General features: G+C 27.5%; 4 protein-coding genes across 14 annotated transcripts; 2 read left to right on the top strand and 2 right to left on the bottom strand.

Moving 5' to 3' along the window:
• Positions 1–810: 810 nt before the first annotated feature.
• LOC105249962 (cdc42 homolog) lies at positions 811–3,476 on the bottom strand. 4 transcript variants are annotated; one of them, XM_025406532.1, is made up of 5 exons: positions 2,882–3,276; positions 1,994–2,183; positions 1,706–1,815; positions 1,433–1,630; positions 811–1,287 (listed from the first exon to the last, which is right to left on the bottom strand). In XM_025406532.1, exons 1-5 carry the CDS (start codon positions 2,918–2,920, stop codon positions 1,198–1,200), a joined length of 627 nt encoding a protein of 208 aa, XP_025262317.1. In that variant the 5' UTR covers positions 2,921–3,276; the 3' UTR covers positions 811–1,197. The 4 variants fall into 4 exon arrangements, with proteins under 4 accessions (XP_025262317.1, XP_025262318.1, XP_025262319.1 ...); XM_025406533.1 differs by lacking the exon at positions 2,882–3,276 and adding an exon at positions 3,283–3,476 and having other exon boundaries at positions 812–1,287; XM_025406534.1 differs by having other exon boundaries at positions 812–1,287; positions 2,887–3,276.
• A 10,059-nt stretch (positions 3,477–13,535) lies between these two features.
• LOC105259525 (mitochondrial fission regulator 2) lies at positions 13,536–17,938 on the top strand. Of its 4 annotated transcripts, XM_025406543.1 has the most exons (6): positions 13,536–13,629; positions 13,819–13,909; positions 14,395–14,576; positions 15,829–15,965; positions 16,092–16,320; positions 16,830–17,938. In XM_025406543.1, the coding sequence occupies exons 2-6, from the start codon at positions 13,862–13,864 to the stop codon at positions 16,975–16,977; spliced, it is 744 nt and encodes a 247-aa protein (XP_025262328.1). In that variant the 5' UTR covers positions 13,536–13,629; positions 13,819–13,861; the 3' UTR covers positions 16,978–17,938. The 4 variants fall into 4 exon arrangements, with proteins under 4 accessions (XP_025262328.1, XP_025262329.1, XP_025262330.1 ...); XM_025406544.1 differs by lacking the exon at positions 13,819–13,909; XM_025406545.1 differs by lacking the exons at positions 13,536–13,629; positions 13,819–13,909 and adding an exon at positions 13,635–13,758.
• Positions 17,939–18,884: 946 nt separating this feature from the next.
• Positions 18,885–23,427, top strand: LOC105257189 (RNA polymerase II subunit A C-terminal domain phosphatase). Of its 3 annotated transcripts, none has more exons than XM_011267644.3 (7): positions 18,885–19,322; positions 20,385–20,688; positions 20,789–21,033; positions 21,167–21,929; positions 22,002–22,169; positions 22,293–22,551; positions 22,856–23,427. In XM_011267644.3, the coding sequence occupies exons 1-7, from the start codon at positions 19,087–19,089 to the stop codon at positions 23,206–23,208; spliced, it is 2,328 nt and encodes a 775-aa protein (XP_011265946.1). In that variant the 5' UTR covers positions 18,885–19,086; the 3' UTR covers positions 23,209–23,427. The 3 variants fall into 3 exon arrangements, with proteins under 3 accessions (XP_011265946.1, XP_011265947.1, XP_019884902.1); XM_011267645.3 differs by having other exon boundaries at positions 19,159–19,322; positions 20,377–20,688; XM_020029343.2 differs by having other exon boundaries at positions 19,263–19,322; positions 20,369–20,688.
• Positions 23,428–23,942: 515 nt separating this feature from the next.
• LOC105257187 (28S ribosomal protein S17, mitochondrial) lies at positions 23,943–25,190 on the bottom strand. Of its 3 annotated transcripts, none has more exons than XM_025406526.1 (5): positions 25,056–25,190; positions 24,669–24,852; positions 24,459–24,575; positions 24,270–24,346; positions 23,943–24,143 (listed from the first exon to the last, which is right to left on the bottom strand). In XM_025406526.1, the coding sequence occupies exons 2-5, from the start codon at positions 24,798–24,800 to the stop codon at positions 23,972–23,974; spliced, it is 498 nt and encodes a 165-aa protein (XP_025262311.1). In that variant the 5' UTR covers positions 24,801–24,852; positions 25,056–25,190; the 3' UTR covers positions 23,943–23,971. The 3 variants fall into 3 exon arrangements, with proteins under 3 accessions (XP_025262311.1, XP_025262310.1, XP_011265945.1); XM_025406525.1 differs by having other exon boundaries at positions 24,669–24,876; positions 25,056–25,178; XM_011267643.2 differs by having other exon boundaries at positions 24,669–25,179.
• Between the last annotated feature and the right edge of the window lie 1,001 nt (positions 25,191–26,191).

Here is a 26,191-nt window from a genome sequence, read left to right as displayed (position 1 = left end):
CTTTATACTATAATCACTGTAAAAAAGAGCTGATAAAATAAAGTTATTTTTATACCTCATATATAATTAAATCAGGTGTAATTATAAATGACTAATACTCGATTGCAACATAAAAATATATAAAATATACATTAGTCACACACATTAATCAAATACATTAACGCAATTATTTATTTTACTAATATATCGATATGGCCGCTAAGAAGATTACAGATCTTATAACAGAACTTTTGTTTAGACACACACGCGTACGATACTTCTACTACATGATCCTGCACATAATAGTAAGAAACAATTTTTTTATCTCTTTTCCCTCCCTGTTTCAAAAAATGATACATGTAAGTTACATCACATTTTATAGTATATTTTTCATTAAATCGCTTATTTTGTGAGTTAGAACGCAAAAATTTGATGAATTATATAAATATATCAATAATTATTTACGTTTGTAGTAAATATATACATTATAGGTACAGATTGCTACAAAAGAATTGCTAAAGAATTAAAAGGCGAGTACATTATTCGCCTAAAAAGATAAAAAACTTGTACTTAATATACAAGATACATCATAGAAAGAATACATAATACAGAAATCAATAGTATTACATTTTCACATATACGTGTATGTCACATCATAATCTATGAAAGATTATAAATGATAGAAAACATAAATTTCTATTTCTTTATGAAATAGTTGATATATATATATATATATATATATATATATATATATAAAACTAGTAAGAGTTGATATAAACTATTAAAAATGTATATACATATAATGAAATTTATATTTTCTTTACAAATGAATAATGTGAATGTCATTATTAAATTTTCAAACATTTTTTTCGTGTTGAGTAGAACATGGGATAGTCGATACATTTGATCACTATAATGCAAATACAGAGATGCGCGGAATGATGTGAAATATATTATTAGGAAATTCATTAAGATGAAGGTAATATGATAATGTTACAATTATAATTTAATAATCATAAAATAAATTCATATGATATATGCCAATGTGGATAAAAATTGCTTCATATTCACGTATATGCCGTCAATGTTGAAAAATACTTATTATATGCCTTAGAATTTAACAATTGTCACTAAACTTTTTGCATGCAATGTATATAAGGAAACTTACAGTCTTCATCATTGTAGAACTAACAGTTTTATAAAAAAAAGTCAAACCTACTACAAAATGGTACATCTTCTTCTTCTAACAGGTTCTGGAGGCTCTAAAGCCGCTAATATTGCCTCATCAAAGACATTTTTAAGTCCTTTCTGAAATATTAGAAAAGTAGCTTCTGTGGTGAAGAAGAACTATTGAATTCATAGAGCAATGTATAAATATTATAATCTTTAACACTTTTTTTATGAGTTATCTTTCTGACTATATTGTTTGGTGCAGAATAAATAATTATCATACCTGTGTAAGAGCGCTACATTCTACATATTTTACAGCTTTTAATTCCTTAGCAAGCTTTTCCCCTTGTTCATTCGAAATTGCTTTTTGCTTATTCTTTGCAAGCTTTTCAATTGTTGCTGCATCGTCCCGTAAATCAATTTGTGTGCCAACCAACAAAAATGGTGTTTTTTGACAGTGATGTGTTATTTCGGGTACCCACTATTAATACATTAAAATATTAGAGATGAAACATTGAATAATATTATAATAATCATAATTCGAATCATATTGTACCTTTTCTTTAACATTTTCAAATGATGATGGAGATACAACTGAGAAGCAAACAAGAAATACATCAGTTTGTGGATAACTTAATGGACGCAAACGATCATAGTCCTCCTGGCCTGTAAAATATTCCAAAGCATTAATAAATTATTGCTAATATAATTTTGTCATCTTTCGTACTATTCATATAATAGATATATAATTTAAGATATATAATTTAAATATATTATTATATCATTTGAAATAGTTTATTGTAAATAATTAGATTAAAATATATACACTAATAATAATATTTACCGGCTGTATCAAATAATCCTAATGTATATGGCTCACCGCCAATCATAACAGTTACTGCATAATTATCAAATACTGTTGGAACATATTCCGATGGAAACTTATTCGTGGTATATGAGATTAATAAACAAGTTTTACCAACTGCTCCATCTCCCACTACGACACATTTTATTGTCTGCATTTTGACTTCTGTCTGTGAAAAATAAAAATTGTGGCAAAATATTATTTAAATTCAAATTTCAAATATTATATCAAGGATGTAACAATTATTTAATGACTCTATTTATTAATTGTAATAACTTGGTTGTAATGTATGTAATGTATAAAATATATATATATATATAAAATAAATAAATAAATATATATATATATATATAAAATAAATAAATAAGTAAATATATATATATATATATATATATATATGTGTATAAATTACAGCTTGTGTGTCGTTATTTATTAATTATGCTATAATCAACATATAAGTCATATATATAGATATGGATCAAATATATTATTTTAAGGATATTCATTCACATATACAATGTTAGATGTATTCTATCATGATATTGAATATTATTTTGATATCCTGAGTGAATGCTCGATACAATTATAAGATGCAAATAAAATTTGACATTAGATAATGTAATTTTATTGTAACATTTTTTTTGTCTGGTAAAGAAATAAAAAAAAAAACAAATCAATTCTAGTCAGTATTAGTTCATCTTTTTCTCTCATTCTGTAATAGGAACAAGATGATCGATGCCGGTGAAAACAAATTGCGCAATGAATTTAATTGCATATGTATGTACGACAATTGCAGACAGATTATTTCGTGCAAGCATCTTTTACAAACGAATGTCGTAAAACTGTACTATACAAGGTATAGATTACTATACAAGGATCGACGTGCGGGAAAACTTGCTGTTTCATTGACTCGAGAATTCACTCCGATTGTATACGCGTGTGCATTCACGTATATGTATGTACGTAAGATTTGCGTAATCCTTGCGTTTCGGGTTCGGCTGACGTTAAATCTAGCGCGACAGACGAGAAAAACGATCGGAGAGCTTGTTGCAGAGCGGCGTACAAGTGCACCGGAGGCCCATTGTTTTCAGAGTCGCCATTTTGAGCATTATGTCAAATACACTTCACCGTACGGTGGAATCGTGCGATAGAAATATCGTGCGATGCGAGTAAAAAACAAATCTACTAGTCTATTCCGCGTCAACGACAGACGTAATCACTTGCTAACGATCTAAACAGGATGTACCAAATTTAAGTTAAACACTCACGCGCAACTGGGCGTCGACACTGGACAACGCTTTATCGTCACGGGGTTTGCGATTATGCTAGATAGACGGAGAATGCGTCGAGTGGAGAATGCGCGCGCAATTTCAGGCCATTCGCACAGGTTTAATGGGAGATTCACACTGCGTCCGATGTTACGATGTATGTTCGACGTCCGATATCCAATAATAGAGCTACGATAAAATACCTCTAGCTAGAATTCCTAGGAAACAAACCAGAGAGAAGAGATGTCATGGCCTGCTTTTAGGTGATCCCTGAAAGCGATACTCCCTCTATGAACATTGAAAACGTGGACATGAACTACAAAGCCATATCCATGAATGTTCTCAGAGGGTATAATGTGCACAATTTCTGGTTTCGTTCCGTGCTATGTGCACGAAATGCCGGTAACACCAGAGTATAACAAGACACTTATGTATATAAATTGATAATAAATAAATTATTCAATCGCGAAAGATACTGTAATCTTCCAATGTAATGTTCAAAGATGAAATAAATATTTTTCTATATTTATTACCATATTTATATAATTTTTATTTACAAAACACAAAATGACTGCTGAATAAAAACATTCTAACCGTTATTTCTATAAATCTTAATTAATAGTAAACTGATCCTTGATATTTATTAATCATTTTTTTATTTATTTAAATTTAAATTTAAATTTAAATTTAATTATTAATTTAAATTTAAATTTAAATTTAAATTTAATTATTAATATGTGTATAGAATTTGTCAAATTAATCACTGATTCTTCTAAAGTTTTTATAATTAAGATTCGAAAAATATAGATGTGATAAAATATTTTAAATGTCTCTTTCTTTACATAAAATATAAAGAATTCATAAGTTCTATTTTAATACAGCCAACATTATTTATATATTTTTATTATAATTTTTATACCAGTATAATATTTTTATGCCGAATACTTTATATAATACAATGTACTAAATTATAAAATTTAATATAATTACAACATAGTATTACTATTAATAAATAGGTTGTATTCATACTGTCTTTTAATTTTTAATAATTTCCAATTATTATGCATTTCTATCCAATATATTCTCTTCCTCAAGTTTTTATTATGGAGTTCTTATTATTCGAGTTCTAGGATTATTGTATTCCTTGGTAATAAAATCATAAGAATTACCATCATTTGTCATGCTTAATACAAAATAATTTTTATTTATTACATGGAATAATTTATTACGGGAAAATGTCCAAAATATACGTATAATATGAAATTTACTAAAATTTTTTATATAGTTCAGATAAGCCCGATTAGCGATGATTAATTACGCAACATTTATCATTAATAATCGATAATATATGCGATAATAGAATTAATAAGTTTTATGTAACGTAATATAGTGATTAAAAGAGTCATTAATAAAATTATTGATCATTTCTTCGATTGTACAAGAAAGTATTTACATTATTGGCGCATTTTGTGTAAATTATCAAAGGAAATATTCAAAATACGAAAAAATAAAATAAGCTTCGATGTAAATCAACAATTAAATTACAAAATAAATCGCGATTTAAAATTCGCGAGAAAACGCAAATAAATAAATCGATAATAATCGGAATATCGATTACGAGAAATATACGTATAATTTTTATAATATGATGAACAAAACCATCAATAGATACGCGCGTGACATAATTATTATCACACAAATGATGATACACGAAGATATTTTGATAAACATTTGTGGTTCGTATTGTTTGAATGAACATAAAATTCACTGTCCAATTTATTTGTGATTAATACGCGATTTTATACGAATCTCAATTGAGAATAAAATACATATTCTATCTCGCGCATAATTAGCTAAATAAGATAAAATGACAGCTTTATAAGCTTTAAAATATAATTAAAAAATTGCGTTATCGCCACGTTTAATAGAGAATTGAATGATTTTATCAAGGGTAATAATTGATGTAATAATAGAATTTAATAAGATTTATCTAGTGTAAACAATCGCGATTAAAACAGTCATTAATAAAGTTATCGTTTTTAATAGAAAAAAATATTTATATTATTAGTGGATTTTATGCGGATTATTAAAGACAATATTTAAAGACGTGGAAAGATAGACAAAGCTTTGATGTATAAGTCAACGATTAAATTTTAAGATAATTATAATTTATATTAAATTATAAGATAAATCGCGATTTAAAATTTCGGAGAAAACGCGACGAATAAATAAATCGATAATATTTAAAATATTTGATTGCACATAATTTTTATAATATAATAATCGAAATCAACAGATATGCGAGTGACATACCGATAAAAATATCCGATAAAAAGAGGAGCGATTTTAAAAATGGGGAACGATTAATATTTTGTTTCTACATCAAATTTCGCAAGATCAATCTGCGAAGAAAAGCTAAGTGATCCATTGAACGTCGGGAACTTTATTATAAGAGGGAACGAATCATGGATCTTCCGGACTATTTCCGATAGCAATGATTTCAGTAATATATCAACGACGAAACAATTATCCCTCGTCATTGTCTTCAATTCACGAAATTAATATTCACGTCAGAAAACATGTTCTTTCATTATTAAGAAATATATATCTTTATTGAAAATTAAATGGATATAACGATTTTTTTTATAAAAATGTGATTACAAACGATTATATTTATAAATAATAAAATACGTGCATCATTGGAGTTTGTGTTAAATGTGCGAATACAATAATTTGAGATACCGTTCGCACGCGCGAGACGAATCGAATCCGATATCAGCAAGATTTAAAAAATTTCAGTTCAAATAGTGTGCAAAATAAAATAAATCAAATAATTTTAAATAATTAATTCTAGATTAATTCTCTAGATTCTTATTCTTATAACGTTTAAACTAATAATTTTTTTTCTTTTAATCAATATCTTACTAATATAGAGCTACCCATTCGATTTGTCTCGAAATTTTCAAGTATTCGCACATTTTATGTAACATTCATATATAATTTCGCGTATATATAATGTATCATATTAATAAAAATTATAAAAATATTTTGGATACGTTAATTTGCATGTATTTTATTATACATACATATATATATATATATATATATATATATATATAAATATATATATATAATGGTATATATCTAAAAACTTATATTTCAAAGTGGCTAATGGCTGGATGTCCAATACCTGCAAATAGTTTCTTAAAAGAAACTAAAAATTAATGTTAATATCCCCAGCACCTAGAAATAATTTTTCAAAAGAGAGACAAATTATTAAAAATAATTAAAAATATATTTGTTCGTAATCATTTTTATCAAAAAATTAATAAAAATTAATCACAATATGAAATTATTTGAAAAATAAAAATTTATAAACAACGCTATATCCATATTTAATCTACTATTAAATCTTTCTGGCATTAGACAATAATAATATCAATAATCTTAATAATGATAGAACATTTTTAACGAAGAAAAGAAAAGATACATTTCTTTCATCTAAATATACATTATTTATTATTAATTCGACTTTAAAGAAGCGTATGGCGTTGAAGCGTTCGTCGTTGAATTATTATCAAAATCATTGCTTTCAGAAATTGCCAGGAAAACCTGGAATTAGTTCCTTCAATCTTACAATAAAAATTCCCAATTTTCAACAGGACATTGAACTAGACGTTGCGAATGGATCTCACAAGAATCGGTAAGAAATAATTCTCCATGATGAAAATCGTTTCGATTCCTCGGCGGTATGAGCCACGCAATTTTCATTAACGTTTATTTAACGGAAGGAACAATGATAACTCTTTTATTAAAACGACAATCTCGTCTAAGAACGCGAAAAGAATGTAGGAAAAACACGGTGATTTCGCAACCATAATTTATTAATTTATTTATGAATATTTTCCGATACAAAATTTGTGAATACAAATATAACTGAAAAAACAAATTATTAAATTCATAATAATTAACTCGCGATTCTATAATATCGAAGGTGATCGTTAAATTTTGTAAAGTTAATATTTAATCGTTGACTTAGCACATCGAATCTTCACTCTCTTATTTGACATTTCTTTATATTTAATTAGCAATATTTAGGAATATTATCTGACGAGAGGAACAGTGATAAAATTCTTTTGTTAAAATGATAATCTTGTACAAGAACGCGAAGAGAACGCGGAAAGAACATGGTATTTTTGTAATCATAATTTAATAATTTATTTTAAGAATATTCAGTTCCGCGCGATATGGAATTCATAAATAAATAAAGCTAACGGAAAGCATATCATTAAATTTATAATAATTGACTCGCGAGTTTGTAACGAAGGCGTCCGTCAAATTTTATAATGCTTATATTTAATCATTAATTTAGCATCGAATTTTTATATTTTATATAAAAATTTTCCGAATTTATTAATGACTCTTTGACATGAAAATACAAACAATTACTCTTTTATGAATAGTCCAAAAATATATACTACAGAAATAAATACTTTAATGAATTACTATTATGTTAATTACTATTATGTAATCATTATACGTATACTTTCGATAATTTTTCGTGTAATTTACATAAGAATTTACAATCGTAAATACAATTTCATATAATATAATTATAGTCATAATTGTATTGTATTTTACAATTAAAATATCAATGTTAGATTATAACTAAAATACAATTATAACTATTTGAAATTTACAATTTACAGTTTATAATTTATAAATTTATGATGCTATCAAGATGCAATGTCAAGTAATAATATTCCATTTATTCAAATATTTAATAACATCGATATAATAATTTGATATTGATAGCATTAACATTTGGATTTAATATTATATTTGATTTAATACACACATTTTTAAGTTTTAAAATAAAATATAACATGTTAAGATTTCTTGAACGTTAATAATTATGCAATTTCTTTAATATTTCTAAAGATAATTTTGATAATTTAAATTTCACTTTTAAAACATGTTATATTTATTTTTAGATCGTTTATAAAAATAAATTCAACTTAATGAAAATCATTTTAATTTATCCCTAGGATTATTGGAATATTAAAAAGAAAGAATGAATCTTACTTAATAGCCCTAACAACTCTACTATTAAAAGATTCTAATAATTTTAATAGCTCTAACAATCCTACTATTACAGAATTCTAATGATCTTAAGAGCCCTAACAACCCTAATATTAACAGAAGAATTCTAATGATTCTACTTATAGCCTTCACAACCCTACTTCCTGATTAATTAAAATTATTCGAGATTGGAACCTATCTCTAATCATCACTTCACCTAATCATGCATATATTTTAGTCATGTGCCCTAACCGCGTATTCTAACCGCGTGCCCTAACCGTATTCTTCAGGCCAGTTGAATCTTTTCTACTTTTCATTGATCCTGGCCACTTTCTTTCTCGATCTCTCATCAGAGATTGAAGAAGGAGATAATTACTCCTTCTTTTGCCAGATAATTACCGGCAAAAGAGCGTGAAATATTTGCGCTCATTTAGCGATCATTTAACGATCGTTCGTTAAATATTGAATATAATTTTATTTTAATTGAAATAAAGCCAAATTACTACAAATTTTTATAAATTTCTATAAATTATATTTTATAATAAAATATAAAATTTATGTGTGTATTTATCATATTACAAATTATTTAAATAATTAATCATTTGGCTTTATATTAAGTTAAAATAAAGTTTAAAAACAATATCTACAAATAAATTCTACGATGGATGAGCTATGAGAAATTAGAAGAAAGTGCGTATTATAAGAATAAATTAGCATCAAAAATTGATAAAATTGATAAAATTGATAATTGTTAATGCGTGTCCTTTATTTAATAAATTAGATAAAATTTTTACAAAAAAATCTTTTCTTGATCTCTCTTTTTTTAATTAATATTTCAATATATTTTCGCGATAGATGCAAAGCGTAAGTTCGAAAAAACTTATTAAAATTATTTAATATAATTTAATTAATTTAATTTAATTTAATTATTTAATTTAATTTATTTAATTTAATCCATCCTAGCTCATCCATTCTAAGACAACGGATTTATTTACAATCTACAATTTACATCTACATCTACATCTGCAATCTCTATGAATCCGTTACCTTAAAGTTAAATAAAAGTTTTTTTTCACTCACCGGCACTGATGCGCAACAGCGGAATTGTTGTTATCGAAGCTAGTTGTCTGTAACATATAAATATAAAATTCATTTATAATAATGCTCATAAAATGCAATTAATGTTTAAAAAAATTTTTATCGCGCGGAATTTTATATTCGATGTGTAAAATAATAAGCAGATAAACACATATGGAAAAATTTTATAAATTTTTGAAACTGTTTTATGAATAGAAAATTTTATATGACTTTCATAAAAATCTTTCATTTAATTCATTTAAATAATAAGATCGAATTATTATTCGTTTATAACAAGTTAACAATTTATAACAATTAATATATAAATAATAATATTCACCATCAGGTTGTTCCGCCGGTGCAAGATGCCTCTCCCAGGCCTCCTCCTCCTCTCATGTTGGCGCTTGATACTTTGACGACACTCTCGCACTCGCGAGCGATATTTTTATATCGCTATTTTCGTTATTTTACGCGCGATACTGAACGGCACTCCCGCACTATTTCGATGCGATTAAAAATTTTATATTTAATCGCGCGATGTATATACTTAATATGTATATACCTTTAACGGCACTCCCTAATATATATATACCTAACGCGACGCGTTGACGAAGCGCTTGCCGTCCGCGGCACATTGACGGCACCGACGACGCGAAAGGGTACTTGGCTTCCCATTCAGGCACCTTAAGATTTATCATAAATTGGAAAATTTAAGATAAATCTCAAGGCATCGTCCAGGTACTAAGCCCTCTCACCACGACAAGGTGTACCCCATGGGAGGGTTATATTATATTATATATAATTTTATATATAATATAATATATAATTAATTTTGTAATATACTATATAAATTTTAATTCGCAAATATAAACGATAAATAAAAATATAAAACATAAGAGAAACTCTATTATATAAAGCAATGTTCAAAATAATTGTTAGAGAAAGAATTTGATAATATATGGAACGTCTCACATCACTATCTCACTGTTCGAAGGCCACTGAAGGATTGATCGTAAATCAGAAACATTACCGCGGTACTGTTTATATCGCCAAGGTTGACTGTAGAGAGAGAATTTGATAATATATGAAACATCACTACTTTATTGTTCAAGATTATTGTGCGAATGATCGTATATCATAAAACGTCGTTGAAATATTCCATGAATGATTGTCGATTAAGAAAATGTAAAGCATTGGTCGAAATTTATTTAATTTTAATAAGTATTATTAGAGAAATTATTATAATAAGCATCAACAATCGAAAGATCATAATCAAATTAATTTCTTTATCCCTTTTTATGTTCCCTTTTTCAATTTTTATTCGCAGTAATTAATGATTGCGATTCGAAAAGATATATATCGTTGCGATACATTTTCATGATCTTTATCATAAGTTAATAATAATAATTAATTTTTATAAATTACTCACCGCATATCTCTCTGATTGCTTCAGGCTCTTTCACTGCTCTCTGAGTGTCCGATACTTGTCCTTTTTTTTTCTTCTTCATCCTTTTCCTCACTTATATTCACTCGCGAACAAACAATTAATTATATTTAGTCATATACTATAGAAACGATCGCGAGACTTTTGCACGGCACTTTCGAAATCGCGGAATAATTACGAGAAACGCACATTAATATATCTTATAAGGGATAAAGAAGTACGATTCGCTCTACAATAATCGTAGCGAATTATATTTCAATACTAATCGCGATCGCGTTTAGGAAAAGAATTCAATAATACGAAGCGTTTTGTATCACTACTTTGCCGTTGGAATGTCGTGTGAATAATACAAAGTCGTCTATGTATTTATAATTTTTGTCTCTTTTGTTTCAATTTTTATTTGAAATAATGAAGGATCGCGTTTCGATGGATGTATCATCGCCATATAGTTTTATGTTATTTATTAAGAGTTAATTAATTGTTAATTGTAATAGTCGTAGTGAATTAGATTTCGATATTAATCGCGATCACACTGTTAGAAAAAGAATTCAACAATACGAAGTGTTCCGTATCACTACTTTACTACTGGGATGTCGCCGTGCGAATGATACAAGGTCTTCGCCTATGAAAACAATACAGCGCTACGTTATCAAAGTCGAACGTCGTGTTATTGACCTCGCTGCCGAAATATTTTACGCGTACTATGACGTACATATACGAAAATTGAATTTATATACAAGTATATTTTTAAAGTCTTACACACACATATACACACAGATTAATTATTTATTAAACGATTAATATACATCACATGCCTTTCCATTGCGATAATTATTCGATTTTGCCATTCGATCGTTTTACTGCGCGTTCTCAGATGAATTATATATATTTAAATCATCACATAATTATATGATAAAGCATCGGACGAAATATTCTTAATTATAAATATTAAAAAAAGAATAATTATTGTTCCTAAGGATTGCGACAAAATGATAATTTATAATTTTGATTCCGGTCACACACGTCGATTCTTAATTGTATTCGATTCTTTTTATACGTTTAACGTTTTGATGTTATTTATCACCCTTTCTTGAGAGATAAATTTGCGTTGCGGGTTTGGTCAATTTCACACATTTTCAAATTTTAACTCGGAGGGGGGTTCATTTGCGGATCCATGTTCATAAGAAAAAAAAGTCTTATTTTGACATCTAGAATACGCTCTTAAAGTTTAGTGTATTTCAGATACATCCTGTATATGTTATATTAATTATATTAATATTTTTGAATAAAATGAAAGAAAAAGAAACAATAATTAAGAAAATAGAAAAAAGACAACTACAATGATTTGAATATCTGAAACTCTCTCTCCTCCTCCTCCTCCTCCTCCTCCTCCTCTCTCTCTCTCTCTCTCTCTCTCTCTCTCTCTCTCTCTCTCTCTTTGAGTGATTTGAATATTTATACCCGAGAGAACAAATGTCCATAGAAAATATTTCGATGGACTTCATAGGAAGGAATAAGCATGATAAATAATGATAATCCTTATGATTTTAACACAAAGGAATACAATAAACCATATAATAATCCAAGAACTCGAAGAAGAGAATATATTGGATAGAAATGCATAGTGATTGATGATTAGAAACTAAAAGATAGTATGCATACAATCTATTTATTAATAGTAATACTATTTTGTAATTGTATTAAATTTTATAATTTAGCACATTGTATTATATAAAGTATTAAGCATAAAAATATTATGCTGATATAAAAATTATAATAAAAATATATAAATAATGTTGACTATATTAAAATGGAACATATGAATTCTTTATATTTTGTATAAAGGAAGAGACATTTAAAATATTTTACAATATCTACATTTTTCGAATCTTAATTATAAAAACTTTAGAAGAATCAGTGATTAATTGGAAATTCTATACATGTATAATAATTAAATTTTTAAATAATTAAAAAAATCATTAATATCAAAGAGAATTAAAAAAATGATAAATCAAAGATCAGTTTACTGCTAATTAAGATTGATAGAAATAAAGTTAAAAATGTTTTTATTTCACAGCAGGCATTTTGTGTTTTGTGAATAAAAATATATAAATATGGCAATGAATAGAGAAAAATATTTCTTCTTTGAATATTACATTGGAAGATTACAGTATCTTTTGCGATTGAATAATTTATTTGCTATCAATTTATATACATAAATGTCTTGTTATACTCTGGTACTATCGGCATTTTGTGCACGTAGCACGGAAAGAAACCAGAAATTGTGCACATTATATATTACCCTCTGAGAACATTCATGGACATTGGCTTTGTAGTTCATGTCCACGTTTTCAATGTCCATAGAGGGAGTATCGCTTTCAGGGATCACCTAAAAGCAGACCATGACATCTCTTAGTCTTCTCTCTGATAGATGACGCTTGTGACAACGAACTCAACAGTGGACAACATTACTAGATTTTCTAATGTAATTCGATGCTGATTGGTCGGATCTAAAAGTAAAAACCAATCATGTTCGATTGCTACTTAGCGGTTGAGTCCGCTGAATGCGGCCAATGTTGTGGCGACACTTTGTATATCTAGTTACTTTAATAAAGATAAATGTTCATCAATCTAGAATCTAGATATGCTATGGTTTAAACATCTATGTTTTTAATATAACCTCGTTTCTGCAGAGTAAAGTACAAAATATGTATGAATGAAAGTAATTAATTATAAATCACAGAGTATGTATAAAAAATGTTTGAAGTGATAATATTTCTTTAAATGAAGCTTGGAGTTTATGTTTTGTATTTACGATCTATCAGTGTTGTAAATCTGACAGAATTAATTTCGAATTTCACACGATTTCTAATGTATGTTATCACATTATAAATTTATTTTATTAATTCTGTAATGTACATTGAAATTGTCAGGATAGCAATAATAATTGATTACGAGGGTAAAGAATTTATCTCGATGCATGATGATCAGTACTTCTGCTATATGAAATTAATCATCACAGATGTAATTATATATTAATATTTAATGATTAATTAATATTTAATATTTTTATAATTTGTCATCATATATGTAGTTTGTTTTAAATTGTGTATATATATATGTTAAATTTATAATAAAATAGATTTCTAAAAGATTTTATAATAATATAAATATGTATAAAATAGATTTATATGTTGTTATTATATTATTTATAGATTTTATTGATTGATATAAGGTTATATAATAAAGCAATTAAATTTCATAAATAAACATTTTTTATGTTTGTATATGCAAATGACAATTGTCATAGGTTTACATATGTATGTATGTATGTATGTGTGTGTGTGTGTGTGTGTGTGTGTGTGTGTATGTGTATGCATATGTAGGATAAAATTTCTTAAATGTGATATTTTAAATGCTATTGCTCATTGGTTTTTAATATTTTTTTTATTTTAATATGTAAAATTACTGTTACATTATATCAAAATTATAAAAATTATTCTTTACAGATGAGTGATATTATATGTGGAAAAAGAAGAAGTATTGTAAGGAGAATAGGTTCTTTTTTACCTCTGAGGCCACCACCAAAAATATATGTCAGTGTAACACCATTACATTCGATGACAAGTTCAATGATTAATGAGGAAACTAGTAACACTTATGTCGATACAAATGGATATGGTTCTATGAGGTCAGCAATTTGATTTGTCAAATTATGATTAAATCTTCACAAGCTTTTCTTTATTTACAACCATATATGTGGATATATACATATAAAATATATGCAAATATGCATGATATATGCATAGTTATATAAATAAACAAAAAAAAAAAATTTATATATATATATATATTTATTCATATTATATATATATATATATATATATATATATATATATAATATAAAATATTTGATATAGAGTATTATTATATTTCTCATGGAAAAATAAGCATCTTCTTTGTAGCAAAATTTTTGGAAATGCATTATTTTTGAGATTATTTTTGGTCATGTTCGATCCCGGCCTGCGGTAATTTCTTTTTTTCATTTCTTTTTAACGCGAAACCTGCAATATTTTCATATGCATGCAAATATATACCATCGAAATATTTACGCAGTATTATGTATTAGTTGATTTTGTATTAGTTGATTTTGTTGAATGATTTTGTTGAATTTTATAGAACATTTAAATAGATTCTTGTAATCAAGGGAGTAAACACAAAATAATTACTTAGGGTTTGATTCGTTCCATTGAGATAAATTATGAAGCATGAAGAAGTAAAATGTCAAAATTTGAAGTCTTAATTGAAACTATTTATCCCATATTCAATTTTGATCCGACAGAATATGTGTGTGTGCAAAGTTGAATGAAAGTAATATCATGTATTGGAATTTAAATTCTTTGAATTATTCTAAGAAAAAGTTTTTCGCGAATGCATTTAATAGAATGATTTTCTAAGAGAAAGTTTCTTATGAACACATTATTTGATTCTCTGAATACAATGCTTAGTCGCATCTTATATATTAGTTAATTATGAATTATATAATAAATTATAATAAATAACTCTCTTTAAAAGATTTATAATAATGTTGGTTATTTACCATAATTCTACATAATTGGATTGTTGATTTTTATTAATCTTTTAGAACTTAATTTAGAACATTATTTCTATTGATTGAATAGTATAAAATTACAATATAAAAAAGAACCTCACAAAGTTTTTATTTGACAAATATTTTTGAAAATATAAAAATTTAAAAATATAACAAATAATGAAATAATGTAGCCTTCAAATTCCTATTTTTCGCTTTTCATTCAAAATTAACTACAAACTATATGGACATACAGAATTTAATTAAGATCTAGTATAAGTGTGCGTGCATGCATATGTATATTTATTGAAATATTATCATATGCGATATTATTATCATTCTACAATTTAAGGCTTTCCAGTAGTAGACCAGATCTACTACAACCAATTAGTTTTGGATCTGAAGTAAGATTACTTGCGTTGGAACAAGAGTTGCAAGAGCTTAGAGAACAAATCTCAACAATTGTAAAAAATAATAAACTGTCTAAGTGTACGTAGAAAAAAAAAAAAATATATATATATATATATATATATATATATATATATATATTCTTATACTCAAAAAATAATCAAAAAGATTTATTAATAAAAAAATTTAGAGATCTACCTCTTATAGATGCATCTGTTACATCTTTACCCAGTGGAGCAGACAAAGGAAAATCTTTGACAATATCACCACCACCTCCACCTCCTCTTCCGCCGCCTACAACACCACATATCGCGAGAAGAGCTAGTCTGCAAGATCATAAAATTGAGGAGCGCAAAAAAATTCCACTGAATGCGCAGAAATCAACAGATAATATACTTAAAGATATCGATAATATAAAATTAAAATCAATTGCAAGGTAATTTATTAATGTGTGATATTTTATAATTTTTTAATGCAGCATTACTTTACGATATAAAAAGTAAAAAAATATGTAAATTTTCTCCTTGCATTTTACGAAAAACTCGAAATAAATTAATTTTATTAATATATTAATATATTATAATTTATTAAATAGATTTATGTATTTTTCAGTTTAAAAAATCATTTAATTAAATTAAAAAATAAGCTCTATAAACATTTGATTGAATGTCAAAGTTCTATCATAAAGTCATTAAAAACTTATAATACATATAGATTGAATTATGTTTCTTTACTGATAATAAATTTTTAACTAATTTATGTCTATTGAATATGAATTATTTATAGATATGAAATGTTACATGAGAATTTAATTTTAACACATAATGCTAGGAAAAAATTTATTTGATTTCTAGTTTCTAATGTTAGAACTAAGTACACCTTAGAAGCTAGGAACTATAATAAATTTTATAGAATAAAATAAAATGATGTTATATCAATTCACAGATCTCCAGGTGGACATTCTATTCGGATAAAACGTGAAAATAGTCCATGTAATGATTTGCAGGAAATTTTACGCAGACGATACATCGCAATGCAATCTCCCAACAATAGGAATTCATCAGTTAACTTAACTATAGACAATTTGTTTTGAACACTATATGTGTGTGACAATATTCTGGAGTATTTTCATTGTATGTATATGTTGAAATTTAGAACTTCACAAGCAAGCACTCTCTTGTGACACACATACACACACACTGAAGCATATATATACAGGATGGTTTAAAAGTTTAGAAACGACCAATTATTTTCGAAAATAGTGGTTCTATGGGAAAATATTTTCAAAAAAGTTTAAAACGATCTATTTATTGATCTCATCAATTTAATCTTGGATGACGTTGTCAAAGTTAGGGCAAGTCGCCTTAAATTTTTTAAAATCCTATATTCTTGTAACTTACTTTGAGAGCTTTCTAAACTGCTATAATTGAGTTATATTTTATTAAGTATTTCTTTTATAAGATGAAATAATTTTGGTAATTATTTACATTAACGATATCTCGCCGATGAGCTTGATCTTTACATATGTTGTAGAGATGAGGTTGCTGATTGATGAATTTTTCTCTTTATTTTATTTGGTGGTCTCTTATAGTTTTTGAAATATTTAACAAAAAAGGTTTTTTGTGTGTGTGCGCGCGCGCATGGGGAAGACATATGCAATAAAAAATTGGGGTTTCCATTTTAAAAAATCATGTTGGCCTTAACTTTGCCTTAACCCCTTCACTCAAGGTCAAACGGATATGATCATTGAATAGAACTTTTAAAACCCTACAACTTTGATTGGAAACATTTTTGTCAGAAACGTTTTGTTTTCGAGATATTTGACCATTTCCAGACTTTTCTAACACCCTGTATATAATATATATAGCTTGCTGCGATCACTAATAATAATAATGATTATGTGAGTGAGTGAGTGAGTGAGTGAGTAGAAAAGAGAAAAAGAGACAAAATGTGTGTCCGCGCGCGTACGTGTGTGTTTGTGTGTAATAAAAATTGTAGTATCGTTTGCAATGAATACAATGATGTATGATTTAATGTAAATATTTTACATATTGAATGAATTTTATTAGTTTGAAATATTGTGTAGTATCTTTTCATTTTCAATTCTGTCCTTCCGGAGAGCGTCTGTCTTCTTCATACATCCCAGCAAACATCAAATAACAGTTATATAAGTGTTAGTTGCAATTTCCCACTCAACAATATAACTGTTATATAACTTACATGTTATATAACAGTTATATTGTTGAGAGAGAAATTGCAACTAACACTTATATAACTGTTACTTAGTGTTTGCTGGGATGTTACAGTTCTTTAGAATCTCTTTTGTTGTAATACATATTATGAATTCGAATAATTGATCATATGAGAAAAAAAACTATTTCACACACTGAAAATGTTTATCATAAATAAATATTTTTAGTGTAAAATAGTTTTTTCTATTATGATCAATTATTCGAATTCATAATGTGTATTAAAACAAAAGAGATTACGCGCAGCTAATAATAAAACAATTAATGAACCCATAATATGTTCTCATACATTTTTGATTCACAATTATGGATCTAGTCCGGACACGTACCAATCGATGGTTTTATCATGGCATCGAAAAGTGGATATGTAGTTCCGTCTAAAATGGATCTACGGGGCGCCACTGAAAAACGACGACATGGCCCCTCTCAGGATTCTTTCTGCTTTAAGGCTTAAGAGATTGACCAATCACAGTCAAGTATGAAGAGAATACTCGCCTGTGATTGGTCAATCTCTTAAGACTTAAGGCTTAAATTACCTATTGTAGATCGGGTCTAAACCGTCTTGTGATTGGCTATCTGCTTGATCCGCTTACGCGAATTTAATTTATAATTTATATTAATATAAGATAAAATATTGTAACTGTTGTTTAAAATAAAAGCAAGCAGATTAAATATTTATTCTATATTATTGGATGTAATATAAAAATAAGATTGATAAGTGAATAATAACAGAAATAAGATTTTCAAAATGGCGGGATGTTACACATGCATCTATTTTTTTTCTCCACTTTTTCGATCGATATGAATGTGAATGTTGTATGTGTACTGTGTCCTGTCTCCCGCGCAAAACTTAACAGTTTTCAAGGAGGTTAAGGAACGCTTCCTTTATCGTTTCTTCAGGGACACATAACATTCATTATCGTATCCCGAATGAGCGTGAAATACGTACAATTATGGCAATAATAAAGGTTACATTCCCGTCAGACGGTCCACCCGGTAAAATATTGAAATGGAGAGTACGTTTAGATACAATGGTCGCGGTGGGTAGGATATTGTTACTGTATCAAGATGTTACGATGACAGACATCGAGAACGAGAGTGCTAAAAAATCCGAAAGAAAATTGCGAGCCACAATTTTCGGTCGCGTCAAACAAATCCTCGCCAAGGAGGGTGACGTCATTCAACCTGGGTATGATATATATATGTCTTACCATATTTATAAGATTCACATATCTAAGTATTTATATACATTGAATTAAGATTAAATATATTTTATATGTTTGTTTTTGAAATAAAGATTTAATAAATGTTATAAATTATATTACAGAACTATTCTAATATATTAATGTATATATAAAAATATAATGTATATATAAAAATATATAAATAAGTTTTCTACTATTGTGTTATAAAATTCAATGTTTATTAACAAATTATACATATATAGTTACAGTAAAAGTGATTTCCATTATTTTTCATTTTTATTTTTCAGACATGTTATAGATTCTAGATTGATAGAAAGAATCTAATCTTTATTTTCAAAGAATTCATTAAGACATTTTTTAATTTTTTCGACATTTCTAAATTTTCCGTCAGATAAGACATGCTGCATCAATCAGAACAAATAATAGTTGAAGATGGTGAGTGTGCCATATAAGACAAGAGAATCTAGTCAAATTTCAATAATATGCCTTTAATCAATTTTATATAATTTTCATATAAAATCAAACAAAATAGGATATGATTTAGTATGAACTACTTAAGCCTGACGAAACAATAATTACAGATTGTTTTCATTGCTAATTACTTTGTTTAAGCAAAGAGTTGAAAAGAAAATGACCATTTTTCAGGAAAATCGTTACCTAGATGACCTTTCCTGAAAGATGGAAGAAAATACTATAAGATGATTGGGTTTATTTTTATGATTAAACTTTACATATAATGCTTGCATGATAATACTTGATCTTATATGATAAAATTGATTAAGAGCACATTATTGAAACTTGGCTGAATTATTTTAATATTTATAGGACATAATGTCTTCAGATTATTATTTATTCCGATTGATACATGAACATTTATGATTGAACTGCACATGTATAATTTCCTAATAAATGTTGAATTTCTTTCAGGAAAAATAATGAAAAACTTATTTGTATACCTGATTTATATCAAGTAAACAAATACTTTTCATTGTTTAATTAAATATATTTGCATTTTGCAACATCTGCATAGTTTGTTAGTGTTCCAGGGAAGAGATAGCACTACTCGAAGGATGTACGCATCCTACTGTGATGATAGATTTGTGCGCAGAATGTGGAGCAGATTTGAGAGTGCAAGAAACTGGGAAAGATGGAAATATAACTGGAATATCACAAGCAAGTGTGCCTATGGTACACAGTATACCAGAGCTAAAAGTATGTCCCGAATTAGCTGAGAAAATTGGAAAAGAGGATGAACAACGTCTTTTAAAGGATCGAAAATTAGTATTACTTGTGGATCTTGATCAAACGATAGTTCATACTACAAATGATAATATTCCACCTAATTTAAAAGTAAATAGATATTTTATTATATTGAAATCTCCATGGCATAAAATGTCAATATTATTGCAATTTGAAAATCTTTATTTTTTATTTATTTCTTTTTTTTAAGGATGTTTTCCACTTTCAATTATATGGACCAAATTCCCCATGGTATCATACTAGATTCAGACCAAACACTCGACATTTCCTCTCAGAGATGAGTCATTTGTATGAATTACATATTTGTACCTTTGGGGCAAGAATTTATGCACATACTGTTGCATCATTGCTAGATAAAGATGGAATTCTGTTCTCTCATAGGATACTTTCTAGAGACGAATGTTTTGATCCAGCGTCAAAAACTGCAAATCTCAAGTAAATTTATAAATTAATCATTCTTAGATATTTTCTTGTATAATATTAAGTTTGTTTCATTTTACTTAAATTTGTAGTATTAACTTTATAGGGATAAAATTTTATTCTTTCTATTATGTTCTATCTATTGTAGAGCTTTGTTTCCATGTGGCGATGATTTAGTATGTATCATAGATGATAGGGAAGATGTGTGGCAAGGATGTGGAAATCTGGTTCAGGTTAAACCCTATCACTTTTTCCGTCACACTGGCGATATTAATGCACCACCAGGATTGGAGAAAAGTGATGTATCGCCTTCATCTGAGCTTGCAAATATAAATGAATCAAATGTAAATGATTCACAAAATAAAGACAACAAGAATGAAGTGTCTGAATCATTAAGTGAAATCAGACAATCATTGTCAAACAATTCCTCAGTAAAAGAAATAGATCATGAAGAAGAAAAAGATGAACAAATTGAGAATAAAATGAAAGAAACAAAGAACGGAGATAGTAAAGTGAATATTGAAGAAGCTGCAGATTCCAATATTCAATCTAATATTGTGAAAGAGGATAGTAAAATAAATACAAAAATGATAGAAGCTGTATTGCCTGTGAAAACAATAAAGGATAATGAGCAAGTGGCGTTAAAGCAGGAAAGTGATATAATAGATGAAGATGACGATGATTACTTATTATATTTAGAAGATATTCTTCGAAGAATTCATACCGAATTTTACGCTATATTGGATCAAGGAAATGATCGAAAATCTCTTCGGGATATAATTCCGCGAGTACGTTCTCAAGTATTAAAAGGATTGTGTTTAACTTTTAGTGGCTTAATACCTACTCATCAAAAGCTTCACCAAAGCCGTGTATATAAAGTCGCGAGAGCGTTTGGAGCGGAAATAACTCAAGTAAGGAAATTGATTGTATTCATTTTATTTATCATATTCCATTGTATTTCTGTAAAGATAAAATTTGACTAGGATTTGACGGAGAAAACTACGCATTTAGTTGCTATTAGAAAAGGTACAGCTAAGGCAAATGCAGCCCGAAAAGATGCAAACATAAAAATCGTAAATCCAGAATGGTTGTGGACATGCGCGGAACGCTGGGAGCATGTGGACGAGCGTCTGTTTCCTCTCACATCACAGGTATAAATACTATAATTTTACAATGTTGAATTAGATTATTTAAGTAGATTTGTATTTCTCAAGATTGTTGTTTTGAAATCTATACATTGTTTCAACATTAATAATAAACATGAAGTATCGTAGGCTCGCGGATCAAGAGTACCACCACCACACTGTAGTAGCCCTGAACGTGTCGAAGATCTAGAAAACGATAATACAAATTCTTTTGCTAGTTCTATCAATCCATTAATGTCATTCACTCAAGAGGAAATCGAATTTATGGATAAGGAAGTAAATGAGGATATGGAAGAACAAGACATTACTTTTGAAAGTGCGGATGACACAGAAGAATATGGAATAAAAATACGTTATCGGAGTTCTGATTCTGAAGATTCTATAAATGGTAAGAGAAACAAAATGAAAAAAGAGAGAGAAAGACTATACATTATTCATAGAATTTTATCTATAATTTTTTTTATGTACTGTATAATACATAAAATATAAGAAACATTATATAAAATACATATTAGAGAGAAAGTACATACTTAAAATAAATACATTGTAGATTTTTTTAAATTATAAATCATCTATCTATACATACATGCATACATATATAGATACATATCTTTTAATTTGTAACAAAATGCATAATTTTCGAGTGTTTTTAATAAGATTAAACGATGTTTTTTTCTATATTATTGATGCAGGTGAATCAGATGTGCCAAAAAGGAAGAAGAGAAAGATTTATAATGGCAATTTTGATCAAGGTTTTTCACATGATAAAGATGAAAAATATAACAGTGATAATAATGATGATGATGATGATGATGATAATGATGATGATGATGATGATAATAATAATGATGATGATGATAATTATGACGATGATGATGATGATGATCCCGTTACATATTTTAGAAGAGGGCAAGATTTGCCTAGTGATTTAGATCTTGGTGATAATTCACAGGATTCAATAGGTGATCTTGAAGGAGATAATGAAGATGATCGAGAATGGAACGCGTTGGGTGCTGCGCTTGAAAGGGAGTTTCTTTCTGAGTGATAGATTTGAATATTCTTATAGATTTATAGTATTCTGAATATTGAATATAATTTTCCTTTTTACTCAGGATGTCTTGTGTTATTTGTAAATTTCAAGTTCGATAGCTGAAGCAGGGTTATTGATAATAATAAATATTATGTCTGTAATAAGTTATTTGTGTACTCTGATTTAATCAGAGCAAGATATAAAAACATTAAACGTTTGAAAAAAGTAAGTTAAAATGATTAATCTACATATAAGGTAAAAAAATATAAAAGTAAAGAAAACTTTTCTTTTTCCGTTAAGTAATTTTTATACATTGAACTTTTTTAAGTTATACAAATGATGTATAAAGAATGTACACGACATTAATCATATACTTACACAAGAAAAAATAAGTTTCAGAGATAAAAATTCTTTGAAAAGAAGTTATTTAAATAGTACTATATAGTTATTATAATAATATTATCATAACATTGTAAATATCATTGAATATATTTGAGATATTTTCTCGTGCAAAAGGATATATCAAAAGTCAATTTTAATCTAATAAAAATATAATATTAAGGGATAGAACTTTTTAGAACTTATATTTTTATTAACATATTAATATTGATAATTATAAGTTTTTTTATTAAAATTTTAGAATGTATAGAGAAAATTGAAAAATAAAAATCTGTAAACAGATTATTTGTATAATAATGTATACACACACACATGCATAGATTCTATATGAATATTTTTAATTTATTAACCATTTTTTTAATGTTATACAAGTATTCTTTCAGTATACTGTATCTGGTTGTGGTTCATGAGGATCATCATAATATTTCAAATACATTTTCTTATGAGTGAAATCTCTTACACCTTCCAATCTTCCTCTTTTTGGTGCTTTTGAATAATCAAAGACAGAGTCTTTTTTGCCAAGTAATTTGTCGGCTTCATCTATATCCTCTCTAAATTTATAAAAAATTAAATATATATATATATATATATATATATATATATATATATATCTATTTTTGACATTAACTTCTAAATGGTGATTACAATTTCTTTGTAAAACTTAATGACCAACATACCTATATTGACTTGCGACAATTTTCTTCCCTGTAACTGGATCTGTTATATCACCTAGAGGATATATCACTTCAATAACCTGCATAATATGATCTTATTAAATATATAAAGAAACATCCAAAATTCAAATAAGCTCTCGATATTACTCAGTATTACAATGGCAATAAATACTGCTGACATAACATACATACTTCATGCGAAATCAAACGTGTTAGTTTGTTTGATAATTCTTTGATCAAGATTACATCGCCGGTTTTGCACAGTTTCTTTGGATCATTGGCATAAACAAAATCATACTTTTTGTAATGCTATATAGTCAACAAAAGCGTAACTTCAATTAGCAAATTATTTATATATATAAATAAATAAGTGTTTTATATATATATCACACATATACTAACCATATGAATGTGATCGTTGAATTCTAATTGTGATATTCTGACTTTGGCAGCATTTTGTTTGGACGAAGGTACGCATGTTCCAAGAAGATATCGTAACGCGGTTTTACTCGCACGAGCTGCTCCGCCGACCATTTTTAAATACGATAAAAGCCTTTGTATTTTGTATATTGAATTCTATTACATACTGGAACCAAAACCAGAGAGAAGCCTAAGATAAAGTCACTAGATTAACAAAGTACTGCAATTTTGATCTCAATAAGATAAGCTGGAGCAAAAATGGCGTCCGATAGTATAGATATAGGCTGCGATTGTTGCATTTCTCCACGCAACAACCTGGCCCTTTTGATATTTTCTTCTTTTTCTGCGCAACAGAAGGAGTTTTCTCACCTCATACACACAACAGGACACAGGACAAACCAGGATCAAGGTTAGAAAAATTGCACTTAGTATAGATAGCTACAAAGTGTGCACTATGCGGTACTTTGTTAATCTAGTGACTTTACCCGCGAGAATGTCAAGGTTCGTTCGAACGCGTGACGCGAGTAAACATAATACACGCATGTATGTGCGCCAACAGCTCTTTTAAGAAAATACTCAGGACTGAAACAGTTTCACCAACTGGTCAATTGACGAGTTTTTTGTATCAGTGATTGGTAGAACTGTCTCATATATGAAATAGTTGAACTTTTTTGAAAAGTTTATTCGTCGTTGTCGCGATATTAACGTCCGGAATAAGTGGAATATATTCGTAAGATATATACAATTTTATTATTAATAAATAGTTGATTGCTCTCGAAATACTCGATTATACGATAGGAATCAATATTATAAATTATTATTTTGTTGCAATCTTTACGAGCAATGATTATTCTTCTATTTCTATTTCGTTTCTATCCTAATATATATGTGTACACACACACATTTAGAATTCTAATATAATAAATAAATATTCTCTCTGATATCATTTGATCTAAATATAATTTGATTCAGAACGCGCAATAAAATGATCGAATAAAAATCAGATAATTAACATAACGGAAATATATATTTTTAAAGTTATATACAAGTGTATTTATATACAAGTATATCTTTAAAGTTACACACACACACACACACACACACACACACACACACACACACACACACACACACACGTACACGTACACGTACACACGGATTAATTATTTATTAAACGATTAATAATTTATTAAACACACATCTTTAAAGTCACACACACACTCACACACACACGTACACGTACACACGGATTAATTATTTATTAAACGATTAATATACTTCGTGAAGTTATTTCCATTTTTATTTGCAATTATGATCTTTAATAAAGATTTCTCATCATAATAAAAAAATTTTATATGGTTTATCAAAAGTTTAAATTAGATTTAAAAGTATATTATTACCTCTTTTCAGCGATAATAATTGATTATTTCACTGTACCTATTTCGTGAATAGCTATCATTACAGAGATCGCGTAGAGTTTGACAATGTAATAAAATTAATAATAA

This window comes from Camponotus floridanus, unplaced genomic scaffold, assembly GCF_003227725.1.
Source record: "Camponotus floridanus strain SB8 unplaced genomic scaffold, Cflo_v7.5 scaffold148, whole genome shotgun sequence".
Taxonomy (NCBI): domain Eukaryota; kingdom Metazoa; phylum Arthropoda; class Insecta; order Hymenoptera; family Formicidae; genus Camponotus; species Camponotus floridanus.
Note: the sequence above shows the minus strand (reverse complement) of the source record. Positions and strands in the feature narration are given on the sequence as shown.

Coding starts and splice junctions, on each gene's coding strand:
- LOC105257189 (XM_011267644.3), top strand. CDS start 19,087: ATGGCAATAATAAAGGTTACATTCCCGTCAGACGGTCCACCCGGTAAA. Junction 19,323..20,384: donor GGTGACGTCATTCAACCTGG/GTATGATATATA, acceptor TTAGTGTTCCAG/GGAAGAGATAGCACTACTCG. Junction 22,552..22,855: donor TTCTGAAGATTCTATAAATG/GTAAGAGAAACA, acceptor TTATTGATGCAG/GTGAATCAGATGTGCCAAAA.
- LOC105259525 (XM_025406542.1), top strand. CDS start 13,799: ATGTACATTGAAATTGTCAGGATAGCAATAATAATTGATTACGAGGGT. Junction 14,577..15,828: donor AATGGATATGGTTCTATGAG/GTCAGCAATTTG, acceptor CTACAATTTAAG/GCTTTCCAGTAGTAGACCAG. Junction 15,966..16,091: donor AAATAATAAACTGTCTAAGT/GTACGTAGAAAA, acceptor TACCTCTTATAG/ATGCATCTGTTACATCTTTA.
- LOC105249962 (XM_025406532.1), bottom strand. CDS start 2,920: ATGAAACAGCAAGTTTTCCCGCACGTCGATCCTTGTATA. Junction 2,184..2,881: donor CGCACGTCGATCCTTGTATA/GTAATCTATACC, acceptor TATTTTTCACAG/ACAGAAGTCAAAATGCAGAC. Junction 1,288..1,432: donor AATGTAGCGCTCTTACACAG/GTATGATAATTA, acceptor CTAATATTTCAG/AAAGGACTTAAAAATGTCTT.
- LOC105257187 (XM_025406526.1), bottom strand. CDS start 24,800: ATGGTCGGCGGAGCAGCTCGTGCGAGTAAAACCGCGTTACGATATCTT. Junction 24,576..24,668: donor TCAACGATCACATTCATATG/GTTAGTATATGT, acceptor TTGACTATATAG/CATTACAAAAAGTATGATTT. Junction 24,144..24,269: donor ATTGTCGCAAGTCAATATAG/GTATGTTGGTCA, acceptor TTATAAATTTAG/AGAGGATATAGATGAAGCCG.